The 22,087-nt window shown below is 38.0% G+C and overlaps 1 protein-coding gene across 1 annotated transcript in view; it reads right to left on the bottom strand.

Annotated features, from left to right (window-relative positions):
- DSC1 (desmocollin 1) overlaps positions 1–22,087 on the bottom strand; it is a 357,493-nt gene that overhangs the window by 19,482 nt on the left and 315,924 nt on the right. The window contains exons 7-15 of the mRNA XM_004020454.6: positions 15,780–16,709; positions 12,639–12,723; positions 10,560–10,762; positions 9,171–9,287; positions 7,317–7,472; positions 4,754–4,898; positions 2,845–3,011; positions 2,321–2,455; positions 142–327 (exon numbers count right to left, since the gene is read on the bottom strand). Of these exons, the coding sequence (XP_004020503.2) occupies positions 142–327; positions 2,321–2,455; positions 2,845–3,011; positions 4,754–4,898; positions 7,317–7,472; positions 9,171–9,287; positions 10,560–10,762; positions 12,639–12,723; positions 15,780–15,842 (1,257 nt within the window). The 5' untranslated portion in view covers positions 15,843–16,709. The remainder of the gene's footprint in view (positions 1–141; positions 328–2,320; positions 2,456–2,844; positions 3,012–4,753; positions 4,899–7,316; positions 7,473–9,170; positions 9,288–10,559; positions 10,763–12,638; positions 12,724–15,779; positions 16,710–22,087) is intronic.

The following is a 22,087-nucleotide window of genomic DNA, read 5'->3' as shown; positions in this document are numbered from 1 at the left end:
GATAAAATAATAATAATAAAGCTCATGTATGAAACAATATAAATCATTTCAGCATTGCATTGCAACAACTCTAGTTATATACACACAGGAATTACTATATACATACACACACACACACATATATATATAAATATTTTTTACCTTGACAATACACAAGACTGCTTCATTTGTATTTGGGTCTGTACTAATTTGGAAGGTTCCGTTTTCATTTCCCTTTAGGATCTGGTACACAGCTCGCGAGTGAGGTGTGTTTGGCAAATCATGGTCATGTACCGCCATTCGTAAAATTTCAACATCAATTCTGTTTTCTTCTACTTCTACAGTATACTGAAACAATTGCCCATTGTTATTATAAATTCATAGTTTTAATTTTCTACTCAAAGTTTTATTTAAAGGAAAAGAAAGCAAAGTGATATGGAAATGTGCAAACACACAGTGGGAAGGATGTACACATTTAACGCATAATGCTGTTTCAAATCTTGTCCATTCTTCATGCTTTACCTTTTCAACTTCCTGACCAACAAAGGCCTGTCTAGTCAAAGCTATGGTTTTCCAGTAGTCAGGTATGGATATGAGAGTTGGATGATAAAGAAACTGAGCACCAAAGAATTGATACTTTTAAACTGTGGTGTTGGAGAAGACTCTTGAGAGTCCCTTGGACTGCAAGGAGATCCAAGCAGTCCATCCTAAAGGAAATCAGTCCTGAATATTCTTTGGAAGGACTGATGCTGAAGCTGAAGCTCCAATACTTTGGCCACCTGATGAGAAGAGCTGACTCCTTGGAAAAGACCCTGATGCTGGGAAAGATTGAGGGCAGGAGGAGAAGGGGATGACAGAGGATGACATGGTTGAATGTCACCACCAACTTGATGGACATGAGTTTGAGCAAGCTCTGGGAGTTGGTGATGGATAGGGAAGCCTGGTGTGCTGCAGGCCATGTGGTTGCAAAGAGTCAGACAAAACTGAGTAACTGAATTGACTGACTGAGGTGATTTTTCTAATTCAAGCCCTCAGATCTAGCTTTAGTCTGAACCTTTACAATATTTATAGTCTATTACTCCTCTTTTTAAAATACATAAATGTTTTCTATTAAGATATTAAACCTTCAGTTATTTAAAGATAATTGTAAATTGTATTTTTTAAACTTTTAATTCACAGACAAACACTTTAAGGAAAAAAATTTGCCTTCTTTGAGAAATGAAATCATAATTCCTCTCCCCTAACCCCCTCAAGAAATATGGTTACAGAAAAGGACTTTAGAAAGATGATAGCCTAATAGCCTTTGGAATATAACAGGTCTAGATTCTTTTTTTTTTTTTTTAATAATAGATATAGATTCTAATCCTACATTTTTGTCGTATATGATCTCTTGGTATGAGAGCATGGGTAAGTTACCTAACTGAACTTTCATTTCCTCCTATGAAATATGAGATAAAACATATCCTTATAAATTACAAGGATTGATGTAAACAATTAGATGAATGTGCTTCTCACTGCAGGTTTTCTCTTCTTTGACTTGTATTCTGGTATAGGTTAATGAAAATGTGAAGTTACGAAAAGTTCAAGGAAGAATCATTTTCTAGAAGTATCATCCAATATATATATCTTGTATTGTGTACTTCCTAAGTGAAAGCTTCCTCATATATAACCCATATATAAAGAGCCTGTGTATAGATGGCAGTGGGCAACCTATACTATTGAGCTCTCAGTGGAGCAGAAGATATAAACTAGTCCCTTTGCTCTCTTATGAAGATGAGGTGTAAAGAACGCAGACAAATGCCCTCTTTTCCTTCACCCTGTAAAAGGAATTTAACTCCAAAGAATTTGATTCCAAAGCTTGGTATCCAAGAAACACCAACTATATGAATGAATTCCGGGCTAAGAACCTGATGCAAAGAACTGACTTGTTAGAAAAAACCCCGATGCTGGGAAAAATTGAAGACAGGAGAAGAAAGGGAAGGCAGAGGATGAGATGGTTGGATGGCATCACCAAATTGATGGACATGAGTTTGAGCAACCTCCAGGAGTTGGTGATGGACAGGGAAGCCTGGTATGCTGCAGTCCATGGGATTGGAAAGACTGGACACAACTGAGCAACTAAACTGAACTGAAAGACTTGTAGATGACTAAAAGAGTACTTATTTTCCTTGCATCCTAGCACTGTGATTATTTTTACAGAAATCATATTTTTATGTGGATGTTATTTGTAAATGGTAGCTATTAAAGCCAAAATATATAATCTCATGGAGCTACCAGACTCTAGATCTGTTTTTTGAAGATGTAAATGAAGCTAGATAAATGAATACACATATATACTCACAGAAGTTTCTGTAAAATATGGTGCATTATCATTTTCATCCTCAAGAGAAATAGTAATTGTTCCTGTATTAAATAAACCAAAAGGTTGGCCCCCCATGTCTCGAACTTCCATTATTAACTTGTACATATCACATTTCTGAAAGAAAGGAAAAAGATACACTGATGAACACATAACTTGTGAGTCTCATAGCCATTTCTCAGGCTTTGATTCTTTCACAAACATTCTTTTTTGATTAAAAAAAAAGAAGCCACCATAAATGCAAATAAAGAAAAGATAGTCAGTACAATGAAAAGCTGGTGTTTCTGATTTAATATTTTAAAAAGTAAAGCTATTTTAATATCCACACATCAAACCAGGTCAACGATCTCTGAGACCTTGTATCTTCCCACGATCTCTGTAGGAAGATCTCTATAATGGAAACATTCTTGGAGAGGTGGCCACCAAGAACTTTACTTTAACTTCTCTGGGAATTCATGATCAGTTTAAATATAGTTTAGTGATTGAGAAATTAAGCAATTCATTACTTCTCTATCCAGTAAAGGTGTAGTTGTGGTGATGACACCTGTGTCTGGATGTACGGTGAAATGTCTTGGATTGTTTGGAATTTGCTGCAAGATTTTGTATTTCAGACGAGTATGTAGAGTGTCAGGTTCATCGAGGTCTATTGCGGTCACTTTTCCCACTGAGGTTCCTGTTTAGATAAATCCAATGTTGTCAACAACTTAAAGGAGTGATCTAATTGAATTACAAACAAAAATAAAATCCAGGCATTGCTGTGGCATATTCACCCCTAAAACCCCCAAGTTGATTAATTTATCAATAAATAAGCCTACCACCTGATGAGAAGAACTGACTGATTAGAAAAGACCCTGATGCTGGGAAAGATTGAAGGCGGGAGGAGAAGGGGACGACAGAGGATGAGATGGTTGGATGGCATCACTGACTTGACGGACATGAGTTTGAGTAAGCTCCGTGAGCTGGTGATGGAGAGGAAAGCCTGGTGTGCTGCAGTCCCTGGGGTCACAAAGAGTTGGACATGACTGAGTGACTGAACTGAAGCATGCATGCATGCTTAGTCATGTCTGACTCTGTGACCCCATAGGCTGTAGCCCTCCAGGCTCCTCTGTCCATTTCTCAGGCAAGAGAACTGGAGTGGGTTGCCATTTTTTCCTCCAGGGGATCTTCCCAACCCAGGGATTGAATCCACATCTCCTACAGCTCGTACACAGATAGGCAAATCTTTTTTATCACTGAGCCAACAGGGAAGTGCCTAAATGCTCTCCCACAGCTTTAAGCTCCCCTTACCTGGAAACTTCAATTAGGTGGCTACCACTGACAATATGATTTGTATTCTACATAGGTAAGAATATTCACCCTACCCTTGGGAACAGGGGTGCTCAAATTCTTCCTCCTAATCTAGTCCATGACCATTTCTAGATGAGACCTTTTCTATGTATCTTGTTTCTTTTCTATTCAACTTGATAATGTTAAAGGAAAAGACTAGCTTTGCATATGATAACTAAGGTTTCATGCTATTATACTTTAATAGATGTGCTGAATTGCTAATACATACAAGACAAACATTACACAACAGTCTGAGTGTCATTTGGACAAGCTTTATGGCTCAGAAATCAGAGTATTGGTAATGTTACCGTAGCAAACCATTTCTTGTGGAGAGTAACATTAAATATGCACACACAGTGACAACAGAATGGAGAAGGCTTAGACACTAAGAACATATCTTGTGATTTTATAAATTAGACTTGTTACACCCTTTGGTTTGATGAGGTCACAATCTTGGCTGCTAAGAGCATCAGACTAGTTAAAAAAATTTTTTTTCCAATTTGTTTGGAAAATAAGCAAAGTAAAGGAATACATATGTTATAAGCCTGATCAGCATTTCCACCATAATCTATTTTTGAGTCCTTGAAAAGGTATTGTGACTTTGTAAAGATTCAAAAGATCTATTGCTTTATAAATACATCATGGACACCTATGCACATGATCAAAATAGAAAATATAAACAGCATTTGTCTGTCATTGTGGATTAATCTAACAAAGTTAGAAACTTTGTGGATCAGTTAGCAGCCTTCTACATGTGCCTAGAAAATTAATACAAAGACTTTGACTTTGAAGAGCCTATGATCTTACAAGACTACAAAGTTTTATGTAGAATATTTTTTAAAATATTTATTCATTTGGCCACACTGGGTTTTAGTTGTGGCATTTGGGATCTAGCTCCCTGACCAGGGATGGAACCTGGACCCTCTGCAATGGGAGCATGTAGTTTTAGCCATTGGACTGCCAGTGTTTGTATGTATAATACCTTGAAAGTCAAACATTTAAAAATATTTTGCCTAGCCGTGCTTAAAACAGTAATAAAGAATTCAACTGAAGCAAAAAATCTCATGTTTTCCTAAAACATGAACTTACCAGTTCGGCAATTCTCAGGCACAGTAAAGACAGTCACTTTGTTTTCAAAATATGGGGCATTATCATTGTCATCTTCCACTTTGAATACGAGGGGAAGTGGGTACTCAGGTGCATAACCATCTGCAGTGGTTGCATAGGCATAGATCTGGAAGGTAGATGAACACCATCAGTTGATTCTTAAATAACAAATCAGGCACAAAATTGAACTTAGCAGTTGGGGAAAGTCATAATACTTAAAAAAAAATCATTGGCAAAGGTCTATCTAAGAATGTATGCAACAGAGAGACAACACAGCCACACAATCTATGCCCGCCCTCCAGCTTCAATCCTTTCTCATTGTTTTCCCATCAAATATCACACACTCCCGCTCAATGAGGCTTCTCTGGTCCCTGAATTAACTGCGTACTGTTCTCCTTGTTAGAATGCATGTAGACTTCCCCAGGTTGTGCTAATGACAAGTTGTTATTGGTTTTTTTTTTCCTAAAGTTTGTACAAAATATGATTCTAGTTATTTGTAGACTTATATATGGACAACAAAGGATGAGATGGTTGGACAGTATCACCAACTTGATGGACGTGAGTCTGAGCAAGCTCCAGGAGGTGGTGATGGACAGGGAAGCCTGGCATGCTGCAGTGCATGGGTTCACAAAGAGTCAGATATGACTGAGCAACTGAATTGAACTGATACACATATATGGAGAAGGAAATAGTAATCCACTCCAGGATTCTTGCCTGGGAAATCACATGGACAGAGGAGCATGGTGGGCTACAGTCCATAGGGATGCAAAGAGCTGGACACGATTTAATGACTTAAGAAATAAACAATATATATCAACTATTTCTGGGTGATTCATTTATGCTCTTTTCTCTGTTTACCTGTATTTTCTCATTTTTCTATCCTTAAAGATGTATTTCTTGTGTAGTAAGAGTGTTAGCAAAATTATATATGCATTCCAAACTCTATCTCAAAAGGATATATCTTGGCCCCAAATGCAATGATTTAATGCCCTTTCTCTTAAATACCATAAGATTATTTTTGAACTCTTCTTATGCAGTATACACACAGTCAGTCTTTGGTAAATGGTTTTTGAGTTAAACAGATTTTCTCCACTAACAGAAACAACTAAAGCTGCCCAGAGTGAACTCGGTGTGAATTCAGTTCTTCACCGTAGCTAACTTTCTTGATTCCCCTACTGTAACCATTTTCTAGAATGAACCAAGATTAAAATCCCAGGTATCTAACCCCTCCCTCTTTAGCCTTATGTTAGTCAATTGCCAGACCCTAGAGAGTGAAGCATTTCTGTGCACTAGGTTCTTGAGATTACAGCATTTCTGTGTCTCTTTATCATTCATCTCCTCTTTTCTATTTCCAAAGCCACCATCCTCATGTGACCCCAAATGCATCCTATCAACTTTCCTTTGTATCCTACACACACGTCCAACCAGTTCAGTTCAGTTGCTCAGTCATAGCCAACTCTTTGGAACCCCATGGACTGCAGCACACCAGGCTTCCCTATCCATCACCAACTCCCAGAGCTTGCTCAAACTCATGTCCATGGAGTTGGTGATACCATCCAACCATCTCATCCTCTGTCGTCCCCTTCTCCTCCTGCCTTCAATCTTTCCCGGCATCAGGGTCTTTTCCAAGGAGTCAGTTCTTTGCATCAGATGGCCAAAGTATTGGCCGACCAACTTGCCAACAACATCCGACAAACTTTCCTATAATTGTCCTGACCTTCTCCAAACTATGTAGCTTTCAGGAGTCAGATGCATTTCCATAAAGCACAATTTTAATCATGATATTCCTGAATAAGACTCTTCTGTGATCTCACCATTATCTACCAAAGTAACAGAAAATCCTCATATTACATCTTCGAATACTCACCTGACAGGAAAGACATTTCCACTTCTAACCTCTAGGAGAGAAGTTTTTGAAATAACCGTCCATGTTCCCTATGTTCCCCTTTTCACTTTTCCCCAAACAACCTCCAGCTGGGCTTTTTCAGTAATAAAACTTATACTTTGGTTTTCATCAGTCTGATCCCTGTATCTTAATAAATTCCACACTAAGGGATCCAGTACTCTTGCCTGGAAAATCCCATGGATGGAGGAGCCTGTAGGCTACAGTCCATAGGGACGCTAGGAGTCGGACAAGACCGAGCAGCTAACACTTTTACTTTCATCCTGAAACAATTAAATCAGAATTTCTGGGAACTGGCCCAATCATCAGTATTTTTTTAAATTATCATGTGATCAGAGCTAAGTTATTATTGAGAACTTTAAATTCAATAAAATTCACTGCTCTTGTCCCAGGATTATATACATCAAAACCTGTCCTTTAAAATTGTTATTATATATTCCCTTCCCCTTCTCTTTTCTTCCCTTGTGATAATCATCCTTTTTCATCTATTGTACCAATAGAAATTTAAAGCCTGTATGACACATGAACAATAATTAAAATATTAAGACAAATCATTGATTCTTCTGATATATATAAATAGCTTGAAAATACTAAACCAGTAATAAAAAACATAAATCTGAATTAATGATGCAATCATCTTACCGGAAACTCTTGATATTGCTCACGGTCTATGCTTCTTGTACAAAATATATCCCCTGTATCTTTCTCTATGAAGAACAGATTGAAGGGCTCTTTGTCTACCCCTGGTCCACTTATGGAGTAAAAGATGGTGTAGTTTTGTGCAGCATCAGACTGAACCTGTAACAATAACTGACAGTTTAGGAAAAGAGCAAATATATCATGATAAATCTTTCAACCTAATCCCTTGTGATAGTTTATTTTTTATTGTTGTTGTTTAGTCACTAAGTCATGTCCGACTCTTTTGTGACCCCATAGACTGTAGCCAGACAGGCTTCCCCGTCCATGGAATTTCTCAGGCAAGAATACTGGAGTGGGTTGTCTTTTCCTTCTCCAAGGGATCTTCCCAACCCAGGGATTAAACCCAGGTCTCCTGCAGTGGCAGGCAGACTCTTTACTACTGAGCCACCAGGGAAGCCCTTATTTTTTATTTCTTGCTCTCTTTCCCACATATCTATTCTTTCTTTCCCAGTGTCTCCCATATTTTTAAATTCTCAATTATTTCCTGCATTGTGCAAAGCCACAAAATCTGTCACTTATTATTGAATACTAAATTCTTTGACGTTATCTGCATATGTATGGAAAAATGCATTGATTATTATTGATTATTGCATTGATTATTCTTTTTCTATTCTTATTCACTTATTCTTATTCCTGTATACAGCCATGATTTCAGTGGTTTTGAATTATTTGGAATGGAAAGTTTTGTGACTAAAAAACTGGAAAAACACAACTTTCCTCCCATAGTTAATGCATCATAAATTGTACAATTTCAACTGAAGATCATGGCATCCGGTCCCACATGGCAAATAGATGGGGAAACAATGGAATTAGTGACAGACTTGATTTTCTTGGGCTCCAAATCACTGCAGATGGTGACTACAGCCATGAAATTAAAAGGCACTTGCTCCTTGGAAGAAAAGCTATGACCAACCTAGACAGCATATTAAAAGGCAGAGACACTACTTTGCCATCTAGTCAAAGCTATGGTTTTTCCAGTAGTCATGTACGGATGTGAGAATTGGACTATAAAGAAAGCTGAGTACTAAAGAACTGTTGCCTTTGAACTGTGATGTTGGGGAAGACTCTTGAAAATTCCTTGGAATGCAAGGAGATCAAACCAGTCAATTCTAAAGGAAATCAGTCCTGAATCTTCATTGGAAGGACTGATGCTGAAGCTGAAACTCCAATACTTTGACCACCTGGATAAAGAACTGACTCATTGGAAAAGACCCTGATGCCAGGAAAGATTGAAGGCAGGAGGAGAAGGGGACGACAGAGGATGAAATGGTTGGATGTCATCACCGACTCAATGGACATGAGTTTGATCAAGCTCCAGAAGTTGGTGATGGACAGGGAAGCCTGGCGTGCTGCAGTCAATGGGGTCGCAAAGAGTTGGACAAAACTGAGCAACTGAACTGAACTGAACTGAAAACTGGCCTAAATTAAGTGGCAGTAATACCACTTTTTGGAAAACAGATATATTGGCCTTTTTTTGTGAGGGTAAGTGCTAATGAAAGGGAGAATTGAATTATGCAAAATCTGTAGGCATGTCTTCTGTATGTGAATGCTAAATTCTGGCAAGATATTTGGGAGAATCTGGATGCAGACCTAAAAGAATCAGAAACTCAAAATATACAACTTGTTTCTAATGCTAAAATGTGACTTTTGGAGGGAAGTGATAAAATTCAAACTCTTCTACAGGACCCCAGTTCTCATAAATAGATGGTCCTTATTAGTACCAAGGCTTCTCAAATGGAAAGTTTTAAAAACAAAGAAGCAAAGCTAACATATAACATCAAATGAGATGACATGTACCTGCTGCACATGCTGTGGAAATGGACCTAGTGAGTTCTCCATCAGTGAACATGGAATAGGCGCCCATCGCCTCTTGCTTCGCCTGAGGACTGCGTCTTTCATATGTCTCTTAGGAACCTGCATTGGATGAGAGGTGAAAAAATATAGCATTGCTTATCATTCTAGATCCAGTGATTTTTCAGATAAACAGCAACATGAAGAAAATAGGTAATGGTTGCACATAACAATTTTATGGATAATGCCCAATTTCTGTTTTTTTGTTAGTAACACACACACACACACACACACACAAAACCAGTTTCACCTATTTCCTGTTTTAATCATTTATCACCTAGCCATCACCAGAACTTTATAGGGTTTTGATAAAAGATACTATCTGAAGAAATACTGACCCGCTAAAAAGAAATAATCCCAAAAATAAAGAATTGATTTTATTCCACTAAGAGTGGTACAACCAAAATTTGCTAAAATACTAGCTAACTTGAAAAGCATTTGTATACCTATATAAAGACACATAGTGTGTGTTCCAGCATATTTTATTTCATATGGAGACTCTTTACAATTTGGATATAAAATAATATTGTATAAGCCTTATGTTACATTAAGGCTTACATTAATGTTATGTAACTATATAACATTAAGTCTAAATGTTAAACAAATGTAAAGGATATGTAATATGTAAGCATATTCTAAATTTGATGAAGATTCTCACAGTCAAAAGGAATTGAGCTGAAAAACTTCCTTATAAATCAAATCACTTATTAATAAATTATCTTGTAAGACCAAATCCATTGTGCATAATTTGTTTAAAGTGAGATTTATATGAATTCCAGGAACCTTCTCCCTTCCTAAGCATCATCACTCCCTGCAAGAAGACTAGCTCAGAGTCAGAACATTCAAACCAATCCTGTGGACTGGCCATACAGCATTCTCTGAAGAAAAAGACCCTGTAAAATGTTCTGTTAAGATAAGAATAAACTGGAGACCTTCTTATCTTTTCTTTAAAGAGAGACTCAAAGCCACAGTCACTCGAGGGAAAGCCATACAGGGTGGAGTGTCACGCCTCCAGCCAGAATCAATCTTCAATGAGTCTTAGACCTGCCCTGCCTTGTTCTGCAGGTAAGTCACTCTTGTTGCCACACCTCAGAACATCATTTGAAACCTTTGATATTCTGCCTTTGTTCCCTGGCTACAGAGCTGTTCATTTTTACACCACTTATAAATCACTCTATTGCTCATTAAAGCAGTCTAGTCTTTACATATGTTTGTTATAAACGGAATAGAAAAAAAACTGAGTATTCCAGAACAAGAATTTTAACAAGGATGGAAATAAATGAGATGAAGGGCTCTGGTGAGCAGATTATTGTGCTTAAGTCTTGTCTAATATACCTTCTTTCCTCCTGCTTCCAGTATGATTTCTATCTCCTTCTGCCCCTGTCCCTGACTGTCTGAGAGCAAAATGGAAAAACTCTTCTTTTCAGAAGACAAAACAAGGTCATGTGTTGTGTAAATGGAGCCATCTTCTAGAATCCTGAAGTCAGGATCACTTGACTGGATTAGGCTGGCGGACTGGAGACACTCCTTCAGATTCACTGCAGGGAAGAAATTTTACAGTAATTTGTAAAGTGAAACAAGGATAGAACAAGTTTTACAGGAATGACAACCTCTAGTTAATGTGGGAGAAGCAAAAAGAGGGAGGTTACGCTAGGGGTGTGTGAAGTACTTACTATTCTAAAACTTATAGGCCATAAAAATTAAATAGTTAAATTGATGGAGTTGCTGTCTCCACTGATTTCATTAGCAATTAATTTATGGATAGATATAAAATACTTTTAATGTCACTGGATTTATTGTTTCCACTTTAACTCATTATTATGCACAAATGCATTGTTCTCTATTACATGTAGTATAACTAACTGCATGATGTCAGATTTTGAACTTCTTTGAAATCATCGGTGATAGCTATTAATAAAACTGTCTTGCAAAAAAATTAGAAAACTGTTCTACACTTGAATAATATTTCTCAGTAATATTGCGTGTACTACTTCTATAAAATCTTTTGGAAACTTAATAAACTCCATGCTTAATAATCCCTAGTGGTTGTATTAAAATATTTCCTTTGCAGATTCATATTTAATATATTGGATTGGCTAAAAAGTTCATTCAGATTTTTCCATAGGCTGTTACAGAAGAAACCCCAATGAACTCTGTGGCTAACCCAATATTTATCATATTTACTATGTGTCTTTAGAGTGTAGGCTGTGTATCCTTTCAGTACCTTTGAAAGAAAAAGGAATTAATTTAAAACCTCCAAACACTGGGCAAAGCATTGTCTGTCTTGGAAAGAATACCACTTCTGTATATGAGATATGTTTTTCTAGTCGTAAACTTAAGGCTAGTGAAAAATACTGATGAAAGGGATGTTATTCCTGGACTTAGAACAACCAACTCATGTCTCAGATATAGCTGTAGCAGTGTGTGTATGCATCCTCAGGCACTCAGTTTGTCTGACTCTTTATAACCCCATGATTGTAGCCCACCAGGCTCCTCTGTCCATGGGATTTCCCAGGCAAGAATACTGGAGTGGGTTGTCAATTCCTTCTCCAGGAGATCGTCCCAGTCCAGGGACTGAATCCACATTCTCTTGCGTCTCCTGCATTAGCAGGCAGATTCTTTACCGCTGAGCCACCGGGGAACCCTGGCTGTGACAGTAAGACTGCTGCTGCTGCTGCTGCTGCTAAGTCGCTTCAGTCATGTCCGACTCTGTGCAACCCCAGAGATGGCAGCCCACAAAGCTCCCCTGTCCCTAGGAGTCTCCAGGCAAGAACACTGGAGTGGGTTGCCATTTCCTTCTACAATGATTAAAGTGAAAAGTGAAAGTGAAGTCGCTCAGTAGTGTCCGACTCCTAGTGACCCCACGGATTGCAGCCCACCAGGCTCCTCTGTCCATGGGATTTGCCAGGCAAGAGTACTGGAGTGGGTTGCCATTGCCTTCTCCGACAGTAAGACTACTTAAAATTTTATTCGACTTTCAGAAGCTTTTCTGTAAAATAGATCACATAAATTCTTGCTGGGCACCTGGTCTTTGTCATCAATCTCCAGGATAAATTTTCTTTTGGGCACTTCAGTTTTGTCATGTCTATTTTCTATCTAACCAATGAAAGAATGTTGGTTTGGCGATTTTGGCAGCAGATCAGTCATAGGAAATTAAAATACGTTTCTCATTTTGGTGCTTTGTTTGTACTAAATTTAGATAATTTAGACTTCTGATGTTTGCTGATTTTCCTGCCAAGAAAAGTAACACAGCTAACTTGGTGCTTTAATTGTTTCTAACCACAACCAAAAAACAAGTTGTTTATCTTTCATTTCAAGTCGAATTTTAATGCCAAAATGACTACCGTATAGCTTGAGCAGCCGAAAGCGAAATGTAGCAGTCAAAACTATGAAATTCTTAACATCCTTTCTCACCTTTGCCTACAAGTGCTTCAGCCCGAAGATGAGAAGGAACTTGAAGAGAAATTTTCTGACAAGCATCGCAAAATAATATTAAAACCTCAAAAGAAAGAAAAAAATCAGCAGTTACATTTGATCAGAAGCTTTCACATTACAGTTTTGTCTTACTGATAAAAATATTGCGAATTTCAATAACAAATTAATCTTCTAATCTTTCAATATTTTTCATATTCATTTAAAAAGGAAATAGCAAAGAAAGTGGCTTTAGGAACACAACGGTCATTTAGTAGCAATGAAAAAATTAAAATGAACAGAGTTCTTAGAACCTGGATTGTATTGCATCATTTCAAGAAAATGAGTTACAAACTATTGACTTTATATGTAGAGTTTATCATCTCTAAGGTCATTCATAAATGTCTTTCTGATTTCTCAGCATGAAGAAAGTACTTAACTTTGGAATTCAGTAATTATGTATTTGTATACAAATCATCCTTTTCACAGCCCCAAGCAAACTGAGGTACTTGAGGATGTTTTTAACCTCCTAAAGATCAACATCCACCAGTATTCCCTGATCTCAAATTACTCCTCAAAAAGGCTTGGCTCATAAACTTCAAAGTCTAAATGATCTCATTCACAAAATTAGTCTAAAAAAGAAATATATTTCAAAATATGGAGAGTAGACTTCAACAGGGTAAAGATTTTTAGTTCAATTCAAGACACAAATATTGCTTTACAAAGCCATATACCTAACTCAAGAAAAAACCGAGCCTACCTGAAAAATTAAAGAAACGCTATCAGTTTTAAAGTGAAGTCGCTCAGTCGTGTCCGACTCTTTGAGACCCCATGTACTGTAGCCTATCAGGCTCCTCCATCTATGGCATTTTCCAGGCAAGAGTGCTGGAGTGGGTTGCCATTTCCTTCTCCAGGGGATCTTCCCGACCCAGGAATCGAACCTGGGTCTCCAGCATTGCAGGCAGACGCTTTACCGTCTGAAGTGTCTGTAAATTCAGAACCTATTTTTCTTGGCATTTTCTGTTTATTTGCTTCCTCTACTCTTTTTCAAAATGACTGTTTTGTTATTACTTAAATATAAAATAGAGCTTTAACAGGTAGGTGAATTTTATAACCGATATTTCTCTGAGGACGTATTTCTAGAGTTAAGGGAAAGTCGCTCAGTTGTGTCCGACTCTTTGCAACCACATGGACCATACAGTCCATGGACTTCTCTAGGCCAGAATACTGGAGTGTAGCCTTTCCCTTCTCCAGGGGATATTCCCAACCCAGGGATCAAACCCACATCTCCCGAATTGCAGGCAGATTCTTTGCCAGTTGAGCCACAAGGCAAGCCCTTCTAGAGTTAGGGGACCCATTATTTGAGAGAAGGAAAGAAAACCATCAGCTATACTATGGATGTACATTTCTTTTCTAACTCAACCCAAGTCTATTGGCTATATCATGTAGGCCTATTTAAATAGTCTGTAATTTTGCAATAACTCTGTTAGATAACACCAAAAACTGGAATTTAAAAAGTTGTATTTGTATTCTGGCTTTAAATTAAATAACCTTTTTTTAAAAAATGGGTCTTTTTACTACTTACTTGACTTCTTAATATTTTCATTTCTAATGTCACGGAATGTACAAAAATATACCTAAAGAACTTTCTGTATATAAAAAACTATATATTAATAATGGTCTAAGTATATAATGCGGAAGAGCATTTTATAATTAGAAACAGATATGTGTATATACACATGTAGATTCATAGACCTACACATCTATACTATATAGTCACACATTATTCTCAGAGGATACATCTACATATCCTCTCATACCTCCATCATTTTTCCTTCCTGCCCTAGGGTCTCCACTTCACTGGTTCTGCCTCACAGACAGAGCAGATCTCTAAGACATACAATATATCACAGTCTTCAAGTTAAACAAGCAGCTTAGTTATTTGGAGGAAGCTGGGGTCAGACTCATTTTTAGGCATCATGGGCATAAGGAATGGATGGGCAGTGGATGAACCAAAGGGTACTGTGCAAAGCAGAGACCAAAAGTAAAAGAAATCTGGGTGAATATCTTGGAAAGCTTTCCCTTCATTTTACCTAACTAATAATACTAACTAAAGATCTCTGTTTTCCCCCTAAACATACCCCCAGACAATTATAGGATGAGCATATGACCATTAACCCCACTTATTGTATTTTTTTTTAATTTATTTATTTGGCTGTGCTGGATTTTAGTCACGGGATCTTAGTTGAGGCATGAGAACTCTTAGCTGTGGCATGTGGGATCTAGTTCCCTGATATAGGAATTGAACCTGCGTTGGGAGCATCGAGCCTTAGCCACTGGACCACCAGGGAAGTCCCCTAGTGTACTATTTATACAGAGAAAATATTTACCCTTTTACAATAAAATCTTTAAATACTGAAAATATAATCTGAAGCTAAAATATTTTATTAAAATGAAAACAAGAAAGAAATTCAGTGCTCAGAAACGCCAGATGTAGATGTGGGACAATGTCTCTCTCCCTAACCCCCGCCAAAGAAAAAATTAGCACCTAAATACACAGTTACAAAAAAACATAAGTGGAAGTCAAGTTCATGTATTTTATCGATGAATGTCACATTTTTCTTTATTATTATTTTTTTTTTCCAGTTAAATGCCTTCCTTGAACTAAGAGCTCCGCCCTTCTCTCAGCCCTTTCTGGCTAAAATGAAGCGAGTCCTGGATAGTTCACATCTTAAGCAGACTCCTTTTCCTCTTCTCGAAGCTCAGGGGAACTAAGCAGGTGAAACAAGTACAGCTTATTTAGTGACTAGTAGCAAAAGCAAACCTCAGAACTTTCTGGGCCAAATGCCTGAGGAGTGAATTCATCCCATTGCTCCCTAGAAAAACACCCTAGCAAGACTGAACAGGGGATTCCCTTGAAAAATGAACAGCTTGGCGGTGGAAACTTGAGAAGCAAACCAAACACCAGCCTCCTGGGCCACAAGTCTCTCTGTGCTTCCTTGAATTTTACTCAGCTCTCCTCCGGTTCTTCCAGTCTCCCTTCTCTGCCTTCCACTCCCGCCCTCCTCTCTTTCAAGCCCGACCTGAAGGAAGGCAGCACCGAGTAACATGCTTAGACTCCCTAATCCTTTGCTTGTTACTCACCAGGAGAGAGAATAGGAGCTGCTTCCAGAAGATGCTCCCTGGGGCGGCAGAGGCCACAGCCATCAGAAGTGATCCTGATGCTCAGGGATGGTGACTGGATAACAGGGCAGTTTGGAATACACGGGGCGGCTTCAGCAGATTCCCCACGGCTGGCACCTGGGCAGGGTAACCTGTTGTCACCTTGGCGCGGATGAACTTGGTTTGGAGAAAAGTCAGCAGGCAAACGGGAGAAATGACAGGAGAGGGAGCAACGGGACAATTGCTTTCCTCCTATTCCCGGGTTAGTCTTCGTCCTTCAATTCAGTTACCTCGGAATGGAAAGAGGTTTTCCTACAACTAGGGAGGGTGGGGTACAAAACACCCCCAAACGCAGCCACTGGCTCCTCCTCACAGCTTTCAAAATTTCTCCTGCCACTTGACACATCGGCAGAAGCAACAGGGAACACCCTCCATCCTCGGCCCTCCTCCCTTCCCCCCAGGTCGATGCTCTGAAGTCCTCCCCGGTTATTACCCACTCCCACGTCCTCCCCTCCTTCCTAGCCTTATTAACCTGTCTTGCCCCTGGGCACAAACATAGATTGTGCATGAACTCCATGCAAAGAAGCGATGCCTCCTCAACCGCCCTTGGCAAATCAGGGATACACAGGCAAGTGCAATCACATACATCAGGAGTTATCTCCCCATCTAAGCATTTAGGTGTAGTCTGTCACACACAGCAAAGCCGTTCTGCTGGAGATCGAGGGCCGCCGTCCACAGTAGCAACTTCGCAGATGGCGTTGTGTCTGCTCCTTATTATCCATTGCACACTGGTTTGATTCTCTAGCTGTCAGAGGAATTTACTACAGTGTATATCGATGTTGTAACAGTAAGTGAATGAGATATAATTTTCTTATTGCAGTCTTCAGTTTTTTTAAATTCCATTTATTTAAGCTGGAAAAAAAAAAAAAAAAAAACCCTGAGTTCACCCATTTCTTCCACCATTTCCCACCTCCTGCTTCTCTTCTAAACCACCAGTCTGTTCTCTGTATCTATGAGCTTAGCTTTCCATCTATTTATTTTTTTCTTAGATTCCACATGAAAGTAAGATCATGGGCATTTACCTTTCTCTGTCCTATTTATTTCATTTAGCATAATGCCCTCAGGTCCATTCATGTCATCCATGAATAATATTCCATTGTATATACACACACCACAATTTCTTTATCCACTCGTTCATTGATGGAGACTTGATCAATGGAATCCAGGTTGATTCCATATCTTGTCTACTGTAAACAATGCTTCAAAGAATATGGGGTTGCATATATCTTTTCAAAGTAGTGTTTTCCTTTTCCTTGGATAAATACCCAGAAGTGGAATTACTGGATATGGTAGTTCTATTTTTAATTTTTTGAGGAACCTCCATACTGCTTTTCATAGTGGTGGTACCAATTTACATTCCCATCAGCCGTGTAGAAGTGTTCCTTTTCTCCACATCCACCCTAATACTTATTATTTCTTATCTGTTTGATGATAGCCACTCTAACAGGAATGAGGTGATATCTCATTGTGGTTTTGATTAGCATTTCACTGTTGATCAGTGATATTAAGCATCTCTGAATGTACCTACTGACCAAACTCTATGTCTCCTCTAGAGAAATGTCTATTCAGATCTTCCGTCCATTTTTATACTGGATCATTTGCTTTTCTGCTGTTGAGTTGCATGAGTTCTTTACATGTTTTGATATTAGCTCATTATCAAATATATGATTTGCAATTATTTTCTCCCATGTAGTAGATTATCATTTCATTCTGTTGATAGTTTCCCTTGCTGTGAAGAAGCTTTTTAGTTTATATAGTCCCACTTGCTTATATTAGTATTTGATTTTGTTGTTTTTGCTTTTGGATTAGATTCAAAAAATCATGGCCAATATTTAGTTCAAGGAGCTTACCACCTCTGTTTTCTTTTAGGAGCTTTACGCTTCCAGGTCCTATCTTCAAGTCTTAGTCATTCTGAGTTTTTGTGTGTGGTGGAAGATTGTGGTCCTGTCTCTTTCTCTCTCTCTCTCTCTCTCTTTTTTTTTTTTTTTTTTGCATTTAGCTGTCCAGTTTTTCTAGCACCATTTATTGAGGAAACTCTTTTCCCCATTGTATATGCTTAGCTCCTTTGTTGTAAATCAGTTGACCACATTAACTGTAGGTTTATTTCTGGGCTCTCTATTCTGTTCCATTGATCTGTCTGTTTTCATGCCAATATCATACTATTTTCTAAAAAATAATGTTAGGCAGTACTTCTCATAGAGTGCTTCCTGATTGGGGTCCTCCTCTCCCTCCTTGAGGAGGTAGCGCCCATTGGCCAACATCCTCCTCCCTTGGCACACTTACCTAAAGGTTCACTCGAGAAACCCTGAGGCTGACACCCACCCCTGTGTGCCTGGGCCTCTGGCCATTCCAAGCCTGGCAGGTGGGTCTAGGGAGATGCCCCCTTTACCGGCAACTCCATGGGTACATGGTGCACTGCTCGAGCTGCCAAGCCTTGCTCACTGCACCACTGGGTCCAGATCCAGCTGGCCAGACATGCTGGGTCTTTAGCTCAGCTGGTGCTGCAACTGCTCCACCCTGCTCATGCAGCCACTCTCTGAGTGTAATACCACACTATTTTGATTGTGATAGCTTTGTGATGGAGTTTGAAATCAGGTCCCACAATGTCTCCAATTTTATTGTTTCTCAAGACTGCTTTGGCTCTTTTGGGCCTTATGTGGTTCCATACAAATTTTAGGACTGCTTTTTCTCTTTCTGTGAAAAATACCATTGGAATATAAAATATCAATTCTCTTCTTATTGCATTCTTTTTATTACTCATGTAAAGATGTTTTCCCTTGAATATCTTTATTTGAGAACACCTGTAATCTAAGACCAACTCTTTTAAAAAATCACTCCATTCATCCAAATTACTTGTACATTACATGCAGGACATTCTTGCCTAAAAGTACATTTTCCCATCAAGCTTAGTTTTTTTAAACACTAATGACCCTGGCAATGGCAACTTTAGCATCAGTTCTCCCATCATAACTCAATGAGTTCAATATCAATATCACACACACAGCAGCAATGGAAGTTAGGAAAGGAGGGTAAATCTTTTCATATGGTAATTGTTTAATTTGGAGCATCAAAAGGAAACTTAAATTCATATTTAATTAGCCACTACTAAGAATCAGAGGGAGAAGAAAATGGCAAACCCACTCCAGTATCCTTGCCTGGAGAATCCCAGGGACAGAGGAGCCTGGTGGGCTGCCGTCTATGGGGTTGCACAGAGTCGGACGTGACTGAAGCGACTTAGCAGCAGCAACAGCAAGAATCAGAAACCACCAACAGGCATTTCACTAAATCCTCCCAAACAGCCCGGTGAGGGCTCCTTTTAGATAATGAAACCGTGAGAAAGGAAGTAACCAACCTCCGCCCATTAACCCAGAGAAAATGGAGAAGTAAACATGTGAACTCGGGTCTGACTGTCACCAAGGTGCGACTCCTTTCACTCTTTCATGCTATTCTGATAATAAATGTATATCAATATACTGAAAATGGGCAGAAAATGATGATCAGGAATGTGAGAATTCTGTCTTGTTGAACGATAAGCCAGTCTGAAACCAGTGAAATGTATTCAGAAGCAGATATATGCTATACCTCTTAATTGCAGTCAATTATTCTAGAATACTATGGGCATCTGCCCTCTTTTATGAGGGTCTTTCTATAGGCAAAGTAAAATGGCTATTCAACTACTTACTTTATAAATGTTTATACTTGAAATTGAGCTTCCCTGGTGGCTCAGATGGTAAAGAATCTGCCTGTAATGCAGGAGATCCAGATTCAACCCCTGTTTTGGGAGGATCCCCTGGAGAAGGGAATGGGTACCCACTCCAGTATGCTTGGCTGGAGAATCCCATGGACAGAGGAGCCTGGTGGGTTACAGACCATGGGGTCGTGACTGTGGGACCACAAGTTGACCATGACTGATCAACTAACAGAGACATATACTTGAAATTAGTCTTCTTGTTCTTGCTACTTATATTTCTACCTCAAAAGAAAGAAAAAAAGGTACAATTCAATCTCCATGCTTCAGAAAAAGGAAAAATTAAAGATTTTCTTTTGATAATCTGACAGAATATATAGAGATGGAAATAATAATATAACTGGAAAATAAAAGGTCCTGGAAAAAGAACTGAATGATATTTTGTACTATGTTATTGCCAAAGATAGAATCACCAATAAATATATGTTCTGAATCTGTGTTGCAATTGATTTTCACTAAGAAAATAAAATCATTTCAATTGGCAAATTTTATATTTGATGTTTTAGAAGAAAAGAATGAAAATGTAGAAACAAGAATAATTACCAAAGCTGAAGCTCCAGTACTTTGGACACCTCATGTGAAGAGGTGGAAAAGACTCTGATGCTGGGAGAAATTGGGGGCAGGAGGAGAAGGGGACGACCCAGGATGAGATGGCTGGATGGCATCACGGACTCGATGGACATGAGTCTGAGTAAACTCTGGGAGATGGTGATGGACAGGGAGGCCTGGCCTGCTGCGATTCATGGGGTCGCAAAGAGTCAGACACGACTGAGCTACTGAAATGAACTGAACTGAACTGATATGTGTAAATTCAACTGAAATTCTGTGTATTTTAAGCATAATTATCTAAGTATAGATTTAGATAATAAACATATATTTAATTATATATATATATTCCTGAATTCAAAGACTAAAGTTCTTCAACTCTTGAATCCTGGAAAGTTGGGTTATATTTTCCAATTAATGCAGTCATAATTGCATCTTCCTATGTTATGACATTCTCCATTGAAATGGGGAAGAATGCATTACAAAAATTAAATTGGTGATACTGAAAAAATTAGCATGTATGACCTGTAGCAGAGATGCAAGGCATTTATCGCTAAGTTCAAGTTAATCCAGAATCTTCTCCATGGTTCTGGAATCTTTTTTTTTTTAATTCTACTTCTTTTAGCCTGCCTGCTACATGGTTTTTGTTTTTCCTCCAATTAACTCTTTCTTAAAAGTAATTTTAAAAACTTTTTAAAAGGCTAACTCTGAATCATTGGTTTGTAAATTTACCACATCAACAATATTTTCCCTGTATTTGCTACTTATGCACAAAATTTTCCTTAAAATTTAAGTACTTTATATGAAAACAATTTATTTTTATAATAAAATAAAATTATAATAAATCAATTACCTTAAAATCAAGTTAAATGAAAGCAAAATTTATCCCTTTCAATTTCCTGCCATCAGGTTTTTCAAAAAGAGTTCTATTTTATATTTATGTGTACATTTGATGTATTTTGTTTCTTTTAATCTGTGTTTGAATTAACAACATAACTGACTGATAGTGTAGTACGGTGGTTAAGAGCTTAGACTCTGGCTTCAACTCCTGGCTTTACTATTTAGTCACAATATGCCATTAGGTAAGTCACTTAACCTTTTGTGCCTCAATCTCTTCATAGTAAAATGGGGGTAATAATAGCTGCTAATTTAGGCTATTATGAGGGTAAATATGATATTACATAGAACACTTTGAACACTGTCTGGTTCATAGCAAGTACTAATGTTTTATACCATATAATTGCCCAGGAGTGTAATAAAAAGTCAGAGACTAAATTTTAAATGAAATACATACTAAATTATTGCAAATCCAAGGTCCCTTGAAAATGCTATCTAAAGATATATAAGCAGATAGATTCGTTGAAGAAATATTTAAAGGTTTGTATACTGGGCTCTGATCCCTGCTAGACGATTAGCACCATATACAGAAAGAAAAGAAGATGAAATCCTACTAGTCAAAAGGGCGTACTTTGTGGAGCAGAACACAAATGCATTCTCTTTTAGTTCAAAATCGCAGCACAGCACATAGGTTAAAAAGAGGCACTTTAACAAATATTAAATATCTTAACAATTTAGAGAGAAATTAAGAAAGATAAGGATTACATGCTTAACAGAGAGACTCCTGTAAAAGAAAAGAATTAATTTAAAATATGTATATATTGCATATTTTGCTTTCCACCATAGATTTATTTGTTTAGGTTTATTTATTTCTCACACAGAGAAAGATTTAAGTTTAAAGATCTACCTGACCTTTGCAGGTCTTTAGTTTTTAGTTTAAGAAGTGTCAAGAATACACGCCTTTCTATGAATTTCAAAGAATGTGTCTTATAGAAGCACGTGACAGTTTTCATAAAAGATATATATTCACAGCTAACTTGCAGAAAGTGCTGCTTATGAATAAAGTCTAGGCCTCAAAATAGCCTCTTGCTCATAAAAT

Source organism: Ovis aries, chromosome 23 (assembly GCF_016772045.2).
Source record: "Ovis aries strain OAR_USU_Benz2616 breed Rambouillet chromosome 23, ARS-UI_Ramb_v3.0, whole genome shotgun sequence".
In the NCBI taxonomy this organism is placed as follows: domain Eukaryota; kingdom Metazoa; phylum Chordata; class Mammalia; order Artiodactyla; family Bovidae; genus Ovis; species Ovis aries.
The sequence above is the reverse complement of the archived record's forward strand: the minus strand, read 5'-3'. Positions and strand labels throughout refer to the sequence as shown.